Source organism: Micrasema longulum, unplaced genomic scaffold (assembly GCF_059751315.1).
Source record: "Micrasema longulum isolate JH-2025_06_02 unplaced genomic scaffold, ASM5975131v1 h1tg001057l, whole genome shotgun sequence".
Taxonomy (NCBI): Eukaryota; Metazoa; Arthropoda; class Insecta; order Trichoptera; family Brachycentridae; genus Micrasema; species Micrasema longulum.
In genome coordinates this window covers 181,804-200,672 of record NW_028278245.1, presented here as the reverse complement: position 1 = coordinate 200,672, position 18,869 = coordinate 181,804, and the positions used below count along the sequence as shown (strand labels likewise).

At 36.8% G+C, this 18,869-nt stretch overlaps 1 protein-coding gene across 1 annotated transcript in view; it reads left to right on the top strand.

Annotated features, from left to right (window-relative positions):
• The window catches only part of LOC148277275 (dynein axonemal heavy chain 1-like), a 120,090-nt gene that overhangs the window by 41,470 nt on the left and 59,751 nt on the right, over positions 1 to 18,869 (top strand). Inside the window, exons 38-53 of the mRNA XM_088233104.1 lie at positions 64 to 277; positions 1,233 to 1,395; positions 3,027 to 3,145; positions 4,288 to 4,493; positions 4,763 to 4,925; positions 7,271 to 7,431; positions 7,703 to 7,918; positions 8,611 to 8,705; positions 9,207 to 9,345; positions 10,276 to 10,438; positions 10,606 to 10,775; positions 11,994 to 12,215; positions 13,080 to 13,241; positions 14,242 to 14,419; positions 15,419 to 15,549; positions 15,791 to 15,896. Of these exons, the coding sequence (XP_088089230.1) occupies positions 64 to 277; positions 1,233 to 1,395; positions 3,027 to 3,145; positions 4,288 to 4,493; positions 4,763 to 4,925; positions 7,271 to 7,431; positions 7,703 to 7,918; positions 8,611 to 8,705; positions 9,207 to 9,345; positions 10,276 to 10,438; positions 10,606 to 10,775; positions 11,994 to 12,215; positions 13,080 to 13,241; positions 14,242 to 14,419; positions 15,419 to 15,549; positions 15,791 to 15,896 (2,608 nt within the window). The remainder of the gene's footprint in view (positions 1 to 63; positions 278 to 1,232; positions 1,396 to 3,026; positions 3,146 to 4,287; positions 4,494 to 4,762; positions 4,926 to 7,270; positions 7,432 to 7,702; positions 7,919 to 8,610; positions 8,706 to 9,206; positions 9,346 to 10,275; positions 10,439 to 10,605; positions 10,776 to 11,993; positions 12,216 to 13,079; positions 13,242 to 14,241; positions 14,420 to 15,418; positions 15,550 to 15,790; positions 15,897 to 18,869) is intronic.

Sequence of the window (18,869 nt, the reverse complement as noted above, 5' to 3'; positions counted from 1 at the left end):
ACATGAAGCTCTTTGGAAAAGATATGCTCCTGATCATCTGTCTACTTTTGTTTATTTTTCCAGTTGGCAGAATTTCTCAAAGACCAGTTCCGTTCGCTGTTTAATTACTATCTGCTGCCGGCCATCGCGTTCCTGCGCTCTTCCATGCGCGAGCTGCTCGGTTCCACGGACTGCTCTCTGGTCATCAAGTTCCTGGAGCTGGTGTCTTGGAGGCTGCGCCCCCTCACGGGCAAGGACGGCCGCGCCCCGCCCGGGCCACTGCACCAGAAGAACATGGGTAACCCTGCCACGTACTCGCTACATATATGCTCAACCTAGTTAGAAATACATTGGTTATAAAGTAGGAGAGTAACGGCGATGATCCTAGGACTGGCAATATGTATAATGAATTGTGTTAAACAGAAAATGCCAAGTTGCTTCTACGGTTAACACTTAAGATTTCTGGTAAAGTCATTTAGCCCATGTGTATATTTATTTGACATTACGCCATCATGTAATGCAGACTGTAGACATAAGTTAGAAATTAATGAATAGAAAGCAGATAGCTGCTAAATTGCCAATATGTACAGAAAAATAGATCCATATTATCCGCAGAAGCCGTATTCAACAAACGAATTGCCCTATTAATGGGTGAATTCTGACTTGCATTAGTGTGCGAGCTTCTGGGTGTGTAAAACAGTGCATGAGATCTCGCTCTAGTATAATTATTGGGAACATACAAACTGATCTCTTTCAGTATATTTGGATTATATATACTTCCAGAAATCAGCTTATAGAAATGTTTCCCGAGAAAAATTTGACTACGAGATTCGAAGGTGTTGTAATCCAGCATCCCTGCTAGAAATAATGATGGATACAAGAATGGTTAATTATTATTTTCTTTAAGATATAAGAATCGCAAAAATTTGAACCTTCTCTATTTCAAGGATGTGGTTTGATTCAGAAGGATCTTAAATTATGGAAAAGTATGCAGACTAGTGTTTTATACACAATGTGCGAATTGCAGTAGTATTATTGAAATATCTAGAGCTTTGAAGTACAAATCCAAGCATCTTACTAGATTTATCCTCAACACTAGTAATATGGGACTTAAACTTAGACGTTATTTCCAACTATCAACAACCCTAATATCTTGTTATCATTCAAAATCTTAAGTTTTATTTTCTCTTGTGAAGTTATCCTAAACAACAAGTCGATAACATAAAACCTGTTCAGTGATATTGTGTTTATAGTGAACCTGGCGCCTTGCTGGGTCGTGTGGTGCCTGGTGTGGTCTGTAGGCGCCACATGTGACAGCGACTCTCGCCTCAAGTTCTCGGAGCACCTTCGCCAAGCCATGAGGGACAAGGGAGACAAATTACCTTTCCCCAATGAGGGAACTGTCTACGATTACAAGTAACAGACACTTCTTCATTTGCATGATCTCTACCAGCATCTTATGGTAAATGCAATACACATACATCGATCACTTGTTACATGAAGGGAAGATGATCTGTCTTATACCCGTATGCAGAGACAAAACTTAAGGTGAGGAAAGTACATTCTAATTTCAAATGCAGAGAATAACCCGCAGGTGAAGACAATAGAATGTACTCTCCTCACCTTAAGGTTTGTCTCTGCATACGGGTAATAGACTGGGGACAATTCCAATTTCGATGACCCATCCTTATGGTACCTACCTGACATCAAGATAGAAGAAATTCAAAATTAGAAGATTTGTATTTGGAATAAAACATATAACATTTTTGACATAACATCACATTGCATAAAAGTTCTTGAATCGTCGCACGTCATTCTATAGTTATCATATATCATAGTGCATTTCATCATCCAGTGTCCTAAATTGAAGAACATTCACATCATACCAAAAGTAGGTGTCCATTGTTCCTATCCTTTATTCAAATACTCCCAACCTCTTACAAAACTTAATGAAATTCGTTTTTCCATTACAGTCCGCCTTTTCGTTAACAGTTTCATAAGTGCAAGGTAATCACTCCTACACTTCGGTCCGGAACAATGAAACATTGTAGTTTAAATAACTTTTAAAATCAATATTTCACGTCCAGGAATCGTAATCAAGACCACAAGAATGGTACTCAGGACATCATGAATATTTTTAGCCGTTCTTTCGCCATTCATTTGTTCTACGGGTCCAAACCAACACAAAACTTATTTCTTAATTCTGTTGATAATGCTTATCACAGCCTTATGTAATTTATTTAAATGCCTTGTAGGCTTCATGCACGGATCTCGACATTTTGATTTTATTCAACTCTACTCAATATTGATTATATCTGCCAGTTTGTAGCATTCTACATAATTTATTTGCCTAGGCTTCTATATTCCATTCTCAAATAAAATAATTTGAATTTTCATCTACTGTAGATAAATTTTGACTGCTTGGCTAACTTTGACTGCACGGTAAATTTTGACTGCACATTAAATATTGACTTCTCATCAAATATTGACTACCGGGCTTATTTTGACTCTATGGGTAATTTTGACTGCACGCCTTATTTTGACTGTACGGAAATTTTTGACCGCATGGCTAATATTGACTGCTTGGCTAACTTTTGCAAAGTTTGACCGCACATTTAACATTGACTTCTTGTCTAACATTGACTGCAAGTCTAAAATTGACTACATCACTAATTTTGACTTCATGGGTTTGACTGCACATGAAAATACACCTGAAGAGCTAATTTTGACTGAAATTGATCAGTTTTCACATCTTACAAATACAAAAACTGCAGATTGTTATACAGTAATCCATATTAACATACATAGCTAAGATAAAAGATGATCTGGTCATCGATTCCTTGGGCCAGGACTCAGACACTGGCCGAAGATGTTTCAACGCACCCCCTCCAGCAGCAGCCCTCTGTGGCCTGTACGGTCGGATCCTCGGTCAGTGCCCGATGATGGTTCAGGAAATTGTAGACAGAACACATAGACACTTTAGGAGAACTTAATCTAACACTCTAACAAAGTATTGTTAGTTAACGGATGATGATTTTGATGATCAGGTTAAATGACGGTGGATTCACAGACCTTACGGATGACGGAGAACCCATTCCCCCAACTTGGAGGAGCTGGATGGAGGGTATGACCAAGATGACAGTCAGTCTGGAAACCAACTTCACAGGTATCTAATTTTGATTTCACCATCATAGCTTCTAAATGCAGAGGGCCCCAATCATTTGTTCCATAAATACAAAGTGATCAGTCTTACTCGCTAGGGATCGAACCTGGGACCTCATGCATGGTAGGAGAATGGACTGTGGAGTTCTCGGTATTCACAGGGCTTATGTGCCTAGTGCTTAGAGCTGGTATACACATCAACATTCCCCATTCTGCTTGTGTTTAATTTCACCTTTGGCTGGTTTATGTGGCCACTTAACACATTGTGTAACAATTACCATTTTGCATATGTTAAAATTGAGCAAGTCCTTAATTTTTCTATTTGTTGATTTTTGTACAGTCAAAAAAGCAAGAGTAATTTATTAAGTTATTCACTCAAAGCAAAATTCCCAATAGCTAATTTGTATTGAAAAGTATCATTCTTTATCTTCTAATGGATATAATAATGGAGAATGAATATGTGTTAACCTTTCTTCTCGGAATTTCCCCTTAGCTTTGCTAAACGCTGTATAAAACAAAATACGCAGCAGCGTTGGAAGGATCATTACCGCGCTTCTTCTACAGGTAAAATCACTAAAATGTTTTTCCTAACGCTGGCTGATGCAGCAAACTTCCGTCATCATCACCAAAGTACTTTCGAAACGACCCAAATTTTTACCGGACACGGAGCTATGAGAAGTTACCTATATAAGTTTAAATTAAGAAATGATGACTATTGTCCATGCGATGATATTTCTTCACAGAGTATTGAACATCTGTTATTTCAGTGCCCATTTTTCAGTTAACAACGCCATAATCTTGAAGCAGAATATATAAAAGATGGAATATCCTTAACAGATATTCACACTGTCGTTAATAGTAGTTATCACGCGCCATTGTTCTTGAACTTTGCAACAATGGTGATTGGACTCATAAAGGTAATAAACCAAAATCAGTGTTCGAACATTTCATTTCCAAGACAAACAAAAACTATTTTTTCCGAGTACCTTAGCCTTGTACATGACACGTAAGGCTACTAAATACAGGGTTCCAAATATATATAAAAAAATTTAAAAAGAATATGTGTTAATTAATTATTCAATAATGCTTTATCTGTATTGCTACTTCTCTGAGTACTAAAAAAACGGCTCGCCTCTCAACTTGTAGATATCGAAGTGCCCACTATCGACACCGTCCGCAGCACGTACGTGCTGGGCTGCAAGCTCGTGAACAGCGAGTCGGCACTGTGCGTCGGCCCCCCCGGCTCCGGGAAGACCCTAGCCGCCCGCTCCAAGCTGCAGAGGAACCCGCCCCCCAACCTCATCTGCGACTTCATTGTTTTCTCGGCCAGAACATCGGCAAACGAGACTCAGGTAAAACCGTATATTTAATGCTAGTAAACAAATGTATATTTTTAAAATTGATTTATTTACTTATAAACAGTTTATTACACATTTTTTGAGACATAAGTCCCAACTCCATTGGACTAAAAGTCCTGGGTTGAGTTGGGACGAGTGATTAGTTAATATAGCCGCTTATGTTGCATGTCGGTGTAATTAGTGTCCTGACCAAACTAGTATACATAGAACAAAGTCGTGTCTTGTTAGTGCTGATTATTAATGCTATTTTTTTTTTCATTCAGGACCTGATCGAATTAAAGTTGGAGAAAAGACGCCGAGGTGTGCTCGGTCCTCCCATCTCCAAGAAACAAGTCTTCTTCATAGATGACCTCAACATGCCGGCTCTTGAAGTTTACGGAGCACAGCCTCCGATAGAACTTCTTCGGCAGTGGATGGACTTTACTGGTAAATACAAAGACTAGTCTACTCTCATTTGTTTTTACAGGCATTACAGATGTATTGCTGTGGTGGTTAGGTTCTGAACTATTTTTCCTTGCAATGAGTATGTTTAGTGCTATCTTTATTTTGTGTTTTCAAAAAAAAGTTTTCTTGGACATGATTAGTCTAAAAGAACTTATAAAAATATATTACGCAATAACTCAATCAGTTTTGGAATATGGGATAATTGGACGGGGATGTGCAAATAACACACTGATCAAGCAAATAATAATTGCACAAAAAGCATTAATAAAAATTATCTTAAGAGTCCCAATCAGAATTAGCTCCCTCGGTATATTTGAAAATCTTAATGTAAAATCTATAAAACAACTCTATGTAAAAGCACTGTTACTATACGCTCGTAAACATTATTCTCTAGCTTCTGTCACAAATACAAGAGTTACTAGATACTCCACCCTGATGCTGCAAAAAAATAAATACAACCTTCGGTCAAAGAGGATTGGCTTACTACTCGGTTAAAGTGTACAATCCGTGAAGTGTGTAAGGCTGAGACATGCATTATTGATAGAATCAAGAAAGGGGTGCTGCGTTGGTTTGGACATGTAGAGCGAATGGACAGCAAAAGAATGACTAAAAAGATCTACGATGCAAATGTTGATAGATGCAGAAAATGAGGAAGACCGAGAAAGACATGGCACGATCAAGTCCATCAAATACTTGAAGATGGACATGTCAAAAGTAGGAATAATCGGCGTGCGTGCATAAGAAGATGTATGAATGTAGAGGAAGCGAGGTCTGTATGCCAAGATAGAGTGTTATGGCGTTCTATCCTCTCTGCCTACCCCTACGGAGAAACGGCGTGATGGTTTGTTGTTGTTGTTGTTGTTGGTTATTCCATCACTTCATAAAAGTGCTGTTATCTCGGTTTCACTTTTCTATGGCTGGCTGATTTCTGTATAACTTTTTCAATTTATATACAACTCTGTTTATCATAGGTTGCTTTGTTGGCGTGCTTATTTCCTCTTAGTTCGTCTTTTTAAAAAATTCAAGCAGTTCTTAAATTAGCTGATCATGAAGGAATAAAGCGTTGCTCAGCAAATTATTTTAATCTTCAATCACTCTGCGGGGAAAGAAGTATTACTTATTTAGTAAGTGAAATAGAATTCAAACTTTCCTTGATAACATTGAAATGAGGAAGATCAGTATTTTTTTTAGTTTCGAATTTGTAAACAGACTATCAAACTTATACAAAAAAAATGGTGGTCGGTAAGTAATCAAAACACACATCTGAACATTGAAACATAACTGACAAGAAGCAAAAAAACTGTGGGTTTACTGCGCTGACATTCTACGACATCGATTGACAGGATCGGATTAGTTTGTAGGAACCACAAACATTTTGTTTTTTGTTTCAACATTTAAAAGCTGAACCCTGTATAGTTATAAATTGTACCCCAAACCCGCTAAACGTCAAAATGCATCGAAATCTGTTGTTACCGGTTGCCACAATACGTGGTCAAATAAACCTGTGGCATTTATTTATTTGACACTTTATATACATATACATATAAGGGCGGGCATATTGCCTTAAGGCAATTTCTTCCTACCTACCCAAGCCGTTCAGTTTGAGAAAATTATAAATACATGGACATATTGAATCTTACAATTTAAACAAAAATTAAAAGCAAAGATTAACAAAAATAAATGTAAATAAAAAAAAATTTACACTACACTTTGAAGAGAGGAGAGGGGATGGGAAGGAAAAAAGAAGGATAAAAGAAAAATTTAAATATTTAGATAGTGACATTTAAATCTTGACTTAAATGTAAATAAAGAAGTCTCTACCATTAGTGGGTAGATTATTCCACAATCGAGCGGCTACTACTGTGAAAGAGGAGGCAAGAAAATTAGAGCGATGACAAGGTAGTAAAAGGGTTCTCTCGTTACTAGTACGAAGAGATAGTCAGTGTTGTGAAAGTGGTTGGATGAGCTCTCTCAGATAAACAGGCGAAGTGGGATTATTTAAAATATCGTGAAGAAGTGATAGAATGTGAATGTTTCTTCTATGCCTGATACTGAGCCAGTTTAGTTGCGTGCGATACTCGGTTATGTGTTCAAATTTGCGAAGATTAAAGATATAACGAATACAAATATTCTGCAATCGCATTGCAAAGCAGTTCACTCTTAATAATTTGTTACATACGTTTTTGAGAAACTTTGCCACACAATTGAATGCTCTAATTTTTACCATGTGCAAGAATATATTTTTATATCCAATTTCTAGTAGCATCAAATATCCTCATTGGATGATGAAATATCTTATCTTTGCTATTATTTTCTGTATTTTGTAGGTTGGTACGACAGAAGGAGTGTGGGAGACTTCCGGTTCCTGGTTGACATGAGTTTTGTGGGAGCTATGGGCCCCCCGGGCGGGGGCAGGAACCCTGTGTCCATGAGGCTCTTGCGCCACTTCCACTACATCGGCTTCACGGATATGGGAGACGAGAGTAAGGTAACAAAATAATGGTTTAAACGATGTTAAAGCGAAACATCAAAATATATAATATCAAATAATATGTATTGCATTAATTGAAAACCTATTTAATCAAAAACATAAATCTAGAGTCCCATAAATAAGATTTTTTATTTTTTTTGCTCTCCTGTAAAATTCGTTATATGCTAATGAGTCTGTTCTTGCCGTGTACTCTTCAACTGGTAATGATCATTCTACATAGTAATTATTAATTATGTGTTATTGACCATACTTATGTGTTTTGTGGCAGCGCGAAATATTCGGCACCATCTTCAAGGCGTGGACCGACAAGACAGTGGGCTGCTCCGACTCCCTGCAGCCCGTCCTGACGGCCACTCTGCAGGTGTTCGCTACCATCGTGGCGGACCTGCTGCCCACGCCCGCCAAGAGCCACTACACCTTCAACCTGCGCGACCTCGCCAAGGTCTTCCAGGGCCTGCTCATGCTGGACCCCACCACCGTGACTGTGAGTGTTCAAACCACTAGCTTCCCGAGTGTGATAGCGCCCTCACAAGAAGAAAACAAGTCTCAATTCAATGAAAATGAGTGTACTACGTATTTATAATAAATGGATTTCCGAATGCTTATTTTTTATTTTAGCCTTTAAAGCTGTACACCTAGCCATTGCTATGGCAGTACTCGGTAGACCGTAAAATCCTCGAGGGTGCCCTCTGTAGTTTGTTCCCTCAGACATCCTTCTATTACCTCATGTAGGAGATCCTCCTGATGCACTATGTGTCCATCTAACACGTCTTTCGGAGAAGGTCTTAAGCAGGTGCCTCCCCCCTCTGATTCTACTGAGAACCTTGTCATTCATGATGCGGTCCCTCCAGGAAATTCCTAAGTAAATTTCCAGAATTCTTCTATCAGACCACATTTTGAAAGCTTCTAGTCTCTTTTGGATGGGCACCACGTCTCACAGTCGTACATTAAGGCACTCACAAATTTGATTTCAAGATTTCAGATTTTCTGTTAAAACGCAAGTCTTTCCTGAGGCACACAGCTATTGGTTGAACCTTGGTTTTTCACTCTCTAGAACATTTTCCGTATTTGTTAAAGCTTCCTCAAGTTCCTTTTGGCTTTCAACTTTCAAAGCCATTTTAATTTTACAATATTTGAAATGCATGATTTGGTTTTATACAACTGTGTTTGTTCTAGGATTGGTCACAAATAGCGCGACTGTGGTACCACGAGAACTGCCGAGTTTACCAAGACCGGCTTGTTAACAGCGCTGACAGGTCGTGGTTTGATAAGTAAGGCTCTCTTTATGTACGTTCAACGTAAAAAGCAAAATCTTTCCACTGAATTCAAAATAAATAAACTAACCATCACTCGGTTTCCCCGCGAGGGAATAAAAAATAAGTTTACCTTGGGATCAAGGTGGAATTAAGGCTGAAAGAATTTTCAGTTATGACCCCATAAACTGGTGTTGGGATTTGATTGAAACATAGTAATTATATGCATTTCTATGTATGCTCGCCAGGAGAGGGGAGTATGATGAGCTTAGTTTGTGCTATTATATTCTCACTGAAACATCTGTCAGAGTCTGGTAGTCCTTGTGGGTGCATGGATGTTTATTAGAGACAGTAATTTGGGCAATCTATCAGAGTGCAGACCGCCTCGTCCATTAGATTGATGGTTTAAATGACCACATTATACATTGCATAACATTTGCAATTCTGCCTATATTAAAACATTACGAGATCCTTTTAAAAGTACTTAATTTTAAAATTCTTTACTGTTTTTGCTTTCAGTTTGCTTCGTTCTAAAATAAAAAATCTCTTCAACCTCGATCCAAAGCAGACCCTCGGAAACGAGATCCTCTTGTACGGAGACTTTACGGACGTTATGAGCGATGAGAAGAAATATGTGCCCATCACCAACTTTGATCTTGTGAGTATATTTCTGTACCTCAGAGGCAGACGGATGCAAATCCAAACGTCAAATATTCAACGAAAGCCTAAAGAATCTACTTTCTCTAAATGATTTCTAATAATTTATAGCATTAATTTGTATTTTCAGTATTTTAATACATTGGTTCTTTCATTATAAGACTTACATTTCTTCAAAATCAATGGACATGATCATAAACTGGATACGAAAATCGAAATGTCATTTCATCAAATTCTGGATTTGCATCTGTTTGCCTCTGAGACAGATTTATTTGAATAAGGTGCACATAAATGTGCATTAACATTATTAGCCCAAACTGAAAATAATTTTCATACAAAGTTTAGTATAATAATCAATCAATCTTCTTTATTTAATTTTTCAACCAATTACTCTTTGTTCGTATGGAAACAAAGCCTAACGTCTTTCTTTATAGAGTTTTCGGCTAGTGAACTTTATTATAGAAATAAATTTATTGAGATTAAAGTTTTTTTTTATTGGATCCCCGTCATAAAATTTTTTAAAACCATGGTATTTTTGCAAACAGTGATTTAAACCCTACTCTGCGTCAATCTATTTACAATTTTTAACACCGTTTTAGCCCCAATATTTTAATATTTCAGCGTAAGATTTCAAGTATCTTTTTATGTTTTCTTTAAGTAGATCAATTCAAGTAATTGACATAATAATATGTACTTTTGAAATAAGTACCCCATTTGATGTACGAATTTTATGGCCTGTGACATTTTATGACATTTTTCAACATTTGAATAAAACTAGTTTTCAAAATCCTACTCTATATTTACTCCAGTATCGGTAACCTGAAAGCAAACCTTAGTCTTTATTGAGGGTCCAGCACAACAGATACTGGGGATCCTAACTAGGGCTTATTACTTCCAGAACGGTCTAAAAAATAGTTCTGTATATTTCCAGTTGGAGGATGTTCTCCACACGTACATGAGCGAGTATAATACCATGACCACGGCTCCTATGCACCTCGTGCTGTTCAGTGATGCGATCGCCCATATTTGTCGCATCTCTCGCGTCATCCGACAACCCATGGGCAATGCTCTTTTGCTGGGAATGGGAGGCTCGGGTAAGTTCTTCTGTTAGTGATCAAAGTTAGCTGAGTGTTGTGTGTGCTTCGTTATGCATGTTTGAAATGCCGAATAAAAATATTTTGAATAATTCAAAACTAAGAACAGTTTAAAATTAACCTAATTAAAATTAATCTCGTGCACTCTATCTCATGCGGCATTTCAGGAAGGCAGAGTCTCTCGCGCCTCACGTGTCACATGGCGGAGATGAACTTCTTCCAGATCGAGGTGACCAAATCCTACAGCAACACGGATTGGAGAGATGACATCAAGCGTGCCATGATGAAGGCGGGCTTGGAGAACAGATCTGTCATGTTTCTATTTTCTGACACACAGGTTTGTTTGTAACCGTAATTATATAACCCATGTAAAACACAATTTGGGGTACCACAGGGGAGACGGTTAGGACCAACACTGTTTTCTCCTTATCTAATATATTTTTCAATTTATATTAAAAATATTTTTTTAAAATCGGGTTGTGGTCCCGTGGCTAGTATTGCGGGCTCACGGATCAGAGGTCCGAGGTTCGAACCCCACTCTACCCCAACTCGATTTCCATTTTCTAGTAGTGAGTTATTTACAACTCGTTGAAAATGGTCTTATCTGAAAAAATATTACCCTTTTAAAAAAATAAAAATATCTCTTATAATAATAAAAATACGTATATAGTTTTATTCCACTTTTATTTATAATTTTTTTAATAAATTTTTTACCAGTGACCAGGTTTCGTCGTGACCGACATCGTCAAACTAGTACGTATTTTAAAAAAATATTAGGTATTTATTTATTTTATTTTATTTTATTAGGGAAATCAACAGTTCTACATACATATTTTTAGTAAACAAACAGATATAGTGTATAAACTCAGAACTAATAACAGATTTCCACATAGTATACAAAGTTAGTAAAGAAAATATATATTACATATCAAATAAATACATACAATTTATACATATAAAAATGTTATTTTCAAGTACTCAATAATCAAAGATTTTTTAAATATTAATTTTAAGAACATTAAGTTACTGTAAATTGGGGGGGATAAGGACAAAAATGCTTGAAGAGAGGATAAGGAGGGGGGGGGGAGATGTACATATTTATTATTATAATGTCTACTAAGTTACATAATACATTTATTATAGTATTTTTATTATTATAATTAAAATGCAGTCCAACAAGAAATGTCAGTAGAAAAACTCAACATAATAATCTCTTATTATTCTTTTGGCCTACAGAGTATAAATAAATGAGCATTCTTAAATCTTTATAAACATTTCTTAATTAACATTAATAAAGTATAAGTGCAGTTATGTGGTTAAATTTTTGTGAGAATTTCAAAAATATTTCAACTTCCTTTTTTTTTTTTAAATCTGTTTTTAAATTTTTGGCTGAAATATATTTTTTTTATTCTTAATTTCCATTAAAATAAGGTAGGAATCTTACCCGGAAAACTTAAGACTTATGTCACACTATCGCCTTGTACTGATACTGTGGTATGCCATTTAGGGTATTCAGAAACATCATCATAACTCAGTTCATTTCTTCTCTCCCCAGATCAAGTTAGAGTCCTTCTTGGAAGACATTAACAACATCCTGAGCGCCGGAGACGTTCCGAACATCTACCAGGCCGACGAGCTGGACCGTATCTACATGGCCCTGCGTCACCCTGTCATGGAGGCTGGGCTGGCTGTCACCAAGTCAAACCTCTTCTCGTACTACCAGAAAAGAATCCGATGCAATCTGCACATGGTCATCTGCATGTCGCCAATCGGAGAGGTAAAGCCTTAAGACATCAACTAACTTCTTTTGCCGCTCATATGAGCCACAAACAAGATACATCGGACCTTTGTTTTAGGGAAAATACATGTCAAAGAAAATCTACTCTTAGGTCAACATTTGATTCAGGCAGAGGAAAACTTGTCGAAATTCGGCACTCCCCAAACACTAGATTCAGAGATTGTGCTTTTGCTGTTACCGGCCCCTCTGCCTGGAACCGATTGCCTTCAAACTTACGAATCATCGACAGTCCCAGTCAGTTTACATCCAAACTACAATCTCACTTCTTTAGTTTATCATATCCTCAATTTTAAATCCGAAAATATAATATGTCACTTTGGCGCTATATAAATCAGCCAAATATTACTATTAAACATGTCTCGTTTTGATCATGTCTCAAGGGTTTTCTGACCTAACCTTTTTTGCGGTCACAGAAATAATAAATTGCATACATGTAGATTTTTATACATGTCCTCAGCTATAATTTTCACCTATTTAGCCTAAATTAACTTTACCAAACTAGTGTTACTATGTAAAGAAAAGAAGTCTAGAAATAATACAAATAATATAATCTTGCCTTTAAATATATTTGCTTTTTTTGAACTTGAATTAAAGTTTTACGAGGCAATTTTGATTTCTTTAGTAACCCATCAAATGCGTTTGTGTAAACAGACATCTTTAAGAATGGTTCACCAAAGCGGTCAGTGGTCAATAAAGAAACAATTAAAAGTAAACCACGAAGGTTCATATACTTATCAAAATAATAATGAAAGTAACTATAGAGTTTCATCATGTGTTTACTGTCAATATTCTTCTAAAACATAAAACCCGTCTACTTGATAATTTATTTATTATTTTTCGTAGATATTCCGTTCGAGGCTCCGCCAGTTTCCGTCTCTGATCAACTGCTGCACGGTGGACTGGTTCTCCGAGTGGCCGGACTCTGCCCTGCAGGGCGTGGCCCGTAGCACGCTGGAGTCCGTACCCGACCTCAATCTGGATGATGACCAGCTAAACAGGGTTGTGGTTAGTCTAGTGAAGTTAACTACGTAACTACTAAACAAGCCGTGCAGCTCATATTTACTACTGCCGAAACCCATATCTGATAATAACTTAATGAGGAAGTTTAGGGTTTGCAACGGCAGATTATGTTTCAAGTAAAACTAGTATCCTAACCTTATATTATCTTTATATATGCGCCCAATGGGCATTTTAAAGGACATATTTACTTATAGAAAATTATTATAAAAGAAAGTAGAAAGACACAACGGTATATAGTAGACTTGGTGGAGTGGAAGCGGGAGAGAGATGTTTATAATTGAATTTGATTCAGTGATCGTATGAAAGAAGACAACTTGTTATCAAAGAAATCAAGGCTGGTATGTTTGTTGGCAGACCTAAGAACTCTGGACATAGAGAAATAAAAACCATAGTTAGTTCTATGGTTATCGGTATGGAAGAGTAAGTTTTTTCTGAGGTTTCTAGTTGGGATATTTCATTTTATGGAGCTCAGTAGTTCAGGCGCATCAAAGAGTGAGTTGAGAATTTTAAATAGGACTAGAAGGTCGGATTTATTTCGACGGTCTTGAAGAGAAGATATATTTAAGCTAGTTTCTAACTCATTATAAGTATATTGGTCTCTGGACAAGCCCAACCTCCAGCCTATCTTTCTTAAAAATCGATGTTGAACTGATTCAATACTTTTGATTAAGGGTATTGATATTTTTGAAGTCAATTGTGCTTCTGTTAATAAATCCAAGGAGTTTTTATTATATGCTAGATATACTGAAAAGTGACACACTGATTACAGTCATTTGGCGCGGTATTTGATAAATGTAACTTTAAAAAATCCTATCTTGGTAAATAACGCACAAAAAAATAATATATATAAATATATTTTTGCTTAGTTAAATAGTACGCTAATAGAAAAAAAAAAATTAGAAAACGGTGGAATTCCTCATTGTATTATAGCCTGCAAACAGACAATCTTCAACGGGACCAACGAATTGTCACAATGTGATTGCAGGTGATGTGCCAGTTTGCCCACCAGAGCGTAACGCAGGCCAGCGAGCTGTTCCTGCTGCAGCTCGGTCGCCACAACTACGTGACTCCGGCCTCCTACCTCGAGCTGCTCAACAGTTTCGAGACTCTCTTCGCCAAGAAGAAGGGGGAGATCAACTCGCAATACAAGGCTCTCACCATAGGTACGGATCTAGCTAGATATTGCAGGCCCACCATAGATACCGCAGATTAATTCAGAATAGTCTAAATGAATTGATGAAGCACATCTCACTTTCTTAAAAGTTTTTCTAATTTTCACGTGAAGATAAGCGATTGCCGTACTTATTCAGTCTATGTGTATGTGTTTAACCTGTCCGGGAGTATGGCCGTACATGGTCGTCCAAACAAAATTTTCATCAATGGAGTATGGGCGTACATGTACGTCCGCGCGTATTACTAAAGCCCGGTGACATTTCTTTATAAACTGAAGCTTGTACTGCCATCTGTGTTTGTATTTGAACATTAAAACCACAATTCAGATTATTTTTCTGCTTTATCGACGGCACTTATCTTAAAACAAAGTTTGTGTGACGTCATTGTAATAATCCTGTCAAACTAATAATCCTGTCAAAAAAAAAAAAACTCACTCCCCAGATACAGTTTTGTCGGCAGAAACTCACTCCCGGACAGGTTAAGATTGTAGTGAACTCTTTTGTTTGGATGAAATAGTTGGCTCGACTTACCGCATTTTTTTGGAAGGTTGCGTAAAATTAAATGAAAGATTCACTTACATTGTTCTAAATAGTTCTGTATAAATACAAAATTATACAAAAAGCTATTAAATTAAGTACAAAACCAAATGAATTTGGTATTTGAGTCTTAGAAAGAGCAAAATGCAAAACGAACTGGAGTCAACGAGGGACACGTAGAATCTAAAGTGCCTCGATCATGCTGATGTCATGGAGTTCCGGTCTGCGCCTTTCGCTTGGTGTTGCAAGCGGTTAAAATGCAGCGTGTGAGTGCGTGCCCATTAGATCTTTTTTCTATTAGTAGTTGCTTCATTGCATTTGTAGTTACCATTTATACTATTCAATTGTTTTCCAGAATCTAAGAACTCGAGAAAAAGCTTCTCGCTGTACAACAGATATTTTTGCTCTTCGAAACTGTGTATTGTAAAACATAAATTGTAATTGATCTACTAGGCCTCGCCAAGCTGTATGAGACAGAAGGAGACGTGAGGATCCTGCAGATTGAGCTCGCCAAACTGAAGCCCGTGATGGAAGTAGCCGCCGTGGAGATGGCTAAAGTCATCCATCAGATTGAGATAGACACGGTAAGTCCTTAAAACAGCCATTAATCCTGAACAAATATAACTCCTCCTTTATCATTATTCCTTGTCCGCTCCCCATATGGAGCATGTTCACAAACAGCTGTTCGTTTCTTTCTCAAGGTGTTAAACATTTTTTTGTCGTTCGATTTAATCGGGTTGTAGTCTCTCTACCACACTCGGTTTACATTTTCCAGCACAGTTATACATAGTGTTTTAATTAGGTGTTTATTCGTACGTCTTTTAGGCTATTGCAGAAGAGGCCAGGGGACAAGTGGAGAGAGAACAGGAATCCGCGGAAAGGATAAAGAACGAAACAGAACTATTGGCTGCCGATGCCCAGAGAGACCTCGGTTAGTCCAAATCTATCGTCCTTAAAATATAGCTTGATTAGAATGACAGAAAAAGTGACGACATAGCATTGTAGTAACATCAAAGGAGTAATCTATATTGACACACGAAAAATCATTCGTATCTGGCGGGTTAATGAATTTTTTTAATACAATGCTTGACACATAAATCAACATAATTATATAAAATCAGCTTTAAAACTAAAAAAAACTCTAATCAACCTTATTATTAACGACGTTCTTACAAGGTTACATCATTTTGTAAAAAGTTAGAGATGGGACAAATTGATCAATGTAAATTAAACAAATAAAAAAATAATTCATTTGATATTGTTCATGAAAAAGTATAAATGTCTTATTTTTGGTGAATAATTGTGTTCAACACACTATAATAGGCTTGTTTTTGCATTTTTTTATATCAATTTTCGGAAACAGAGTTTCATGATTGCATGAAATAACTGATAAAATCGATTTGATCGGTGATCAGTAATTTCCCATCACTAATGAAATTAGTTTGACAATTGTAATTCTAATCAAGCTATATTTTAAGGACTGTAGCATCTCTTTGCTTATTACTTAGCATTTATTTATTAATAAACGTAGCCTAATTGCCACACGGTTAAGACGGAATTTAAAAAAAAGATTTCTGGAATCGTTAACATCACTTTAAAATGTGATTTATTAGAAAATATTGCATTTTGTTGACATCACTTAATTCATGTTGGGGTTGTAGTCTAATAAAAGTAATAAAATCATACGATTTTGGCATTTTAAAATGCCTCTGTTTAAAAAAAATTGCCCTTAAATAAAGTAAATAAAAATTAGATAAAAACAATCCTTTCTCAAGGTATGTTTTATAAAAAATATCCTTATAAGTTTTATACAATTGAAAATTTTTATTTTATTTATTTGTATAACCAACAGCTATAATTATCTTATATTTATATAACAAAACAAATAACAAACAAGCCAATTACAGGTTTTCACAAGTAGCATCACAGTAAGTTAAAAAAGATTCTCGAACATAAAATAAATAGTAACTAAATGTAAATTCAAAAGAAAAGAAAAAAATACTACAAATTATTTCGAAAGCAAACGCCGTACGTCATTAAGATTATTTGCAAATAAATCTATGTTAAATGATTTATTTATTACATTAAAATTATTAAAAGTTCGCCATAAATATGAATTTATATGAAAATATAATTACTTTTCAACCGGCAGATTACGCCTTAAGAAATTTAGGCTAAACTTAAGTAACAATGTTTGAGTATGTCCAAATGCTTGCAGACTGGCTGGATTTCCTTCCTAGGGAGTTATTCATATTTAAATTTATTTCAACAGAGGGAAAACGTTTTCGTGAAGGCAATATGAAAGTCTAGGCATTTACAGGGCTTATGACCTGTCATTGGCTGGTTTAAGTGGCCACTTTACACACTGTGTAACATTCACCATTCTGCCCATGTTTGAACATCCACATTTCCTCAACTCTTCCATCTGTTGACTTTTGCGAAGTAAAAGATCTGAAACCTTTATCACCTGGGTGAGATTCATCCGGCTGAACCAAATCACCTACTTGGCAACGCCTGAAAACAATTTTCCAATTTTTATACTTCTTCGTTTACCAGGTCAGAATGGTGAATGTTACACAGTGTGTAAAGTGGCCACTTAAACCAGCCAATGGTCATAAGCCCTGTAAATGCCTAGACTTCCATATTTGCTTCTCAAAAACGTTTTCCCTCTCTGTTGAAATAAATTTAAACTTAAGTACACTGATTGGTGCTCATATAAAAATGATGTATTCAAGTCATTTTTTTTACCACAAAGTTAATATGCTTCAAATATAAATAATCTCGACATAATAAAAGCTGATCGTAGTTACACATGCGTGACCTAAATAACATCACAACAGACATAACCTCACTTCAGTTTGTTTTTATCCTACAGACCGAAACGTAAATCCGAAGAAATAGCGCTTTAAAGGTTTCTTTACAAAATAGGCATAAATAATGAAATTGGCTCAATATTTTTCATCTAAATGATCAAAATTGATAGAAACTATTGTTTTTCAACTGGAATTTGTTCTAAATTATACCGAAAACGCGGTTTTTATATAAATGCTGGTCAATAAGATGAATTCTTGTCGATTAAAGTTGGATATCCCTGACTCAAACCGAGTCATCGAAATGGTCGAGAGTTTCAAATACCTGGGAGTATATGTTACAGAAAATGGCAGCTTTCAAAAAGAACTGGGAGTGCGGCTAGGAATAGCAGGCGCCACATTCAACAGTATGAAGGCTGTCTGGAGTTCGGATATTTACTCAGTTAAGACCAAATGCCGCCTATTCTCCTCTACGGATTCGAATCGTGGCACCTCTCTAGGGCCCAGAACAGCTAAATTCTAGGTTTTGAGAATAGGTGTCTCAGAAGAATCTCGGGTGTGCGGTGGTTTGACTTTGTGAGGAATGAAGTAATAAGAGAACGCACACAGCAAACTTCGGTGACGGCTGTGATCGAGCGGAGGCGATACGGTCGGCTTGGCCATATGCTGCCGATGCCTCCTGAGAGCTTTAACCACGCTTGCTTACTTACGAGGCACCAGGTTCTCGAGGTCCTGGACGTCCACTGCTGACTGTTGGTCGGCAGTTTGTGTCAGAACTACGGGACGCAAATCTGACTTGGGACGGTGCGCAAGAGCTGGCAGCCGACAGAGATGCTCGGAGGATTGTTGTGCACATCGAACAATGAATGAATGAAAGTTGGATATTGGACAAACGACACTGGATGTTGGACAAAAGCGCGCATGCTTTTCTAACTTCCGCTCTGTCCAAAGTGTTTGCTATTTCAGGAAGATCAAAAAATATTATTGTAAAACACGGTCAACAATAGGTCTATCATTGTACGGTGATATTATTGATGGGATCGGCTTGTAAGTCAATATCAAATTATTACTAATACGTGATGCAGAAATATTTA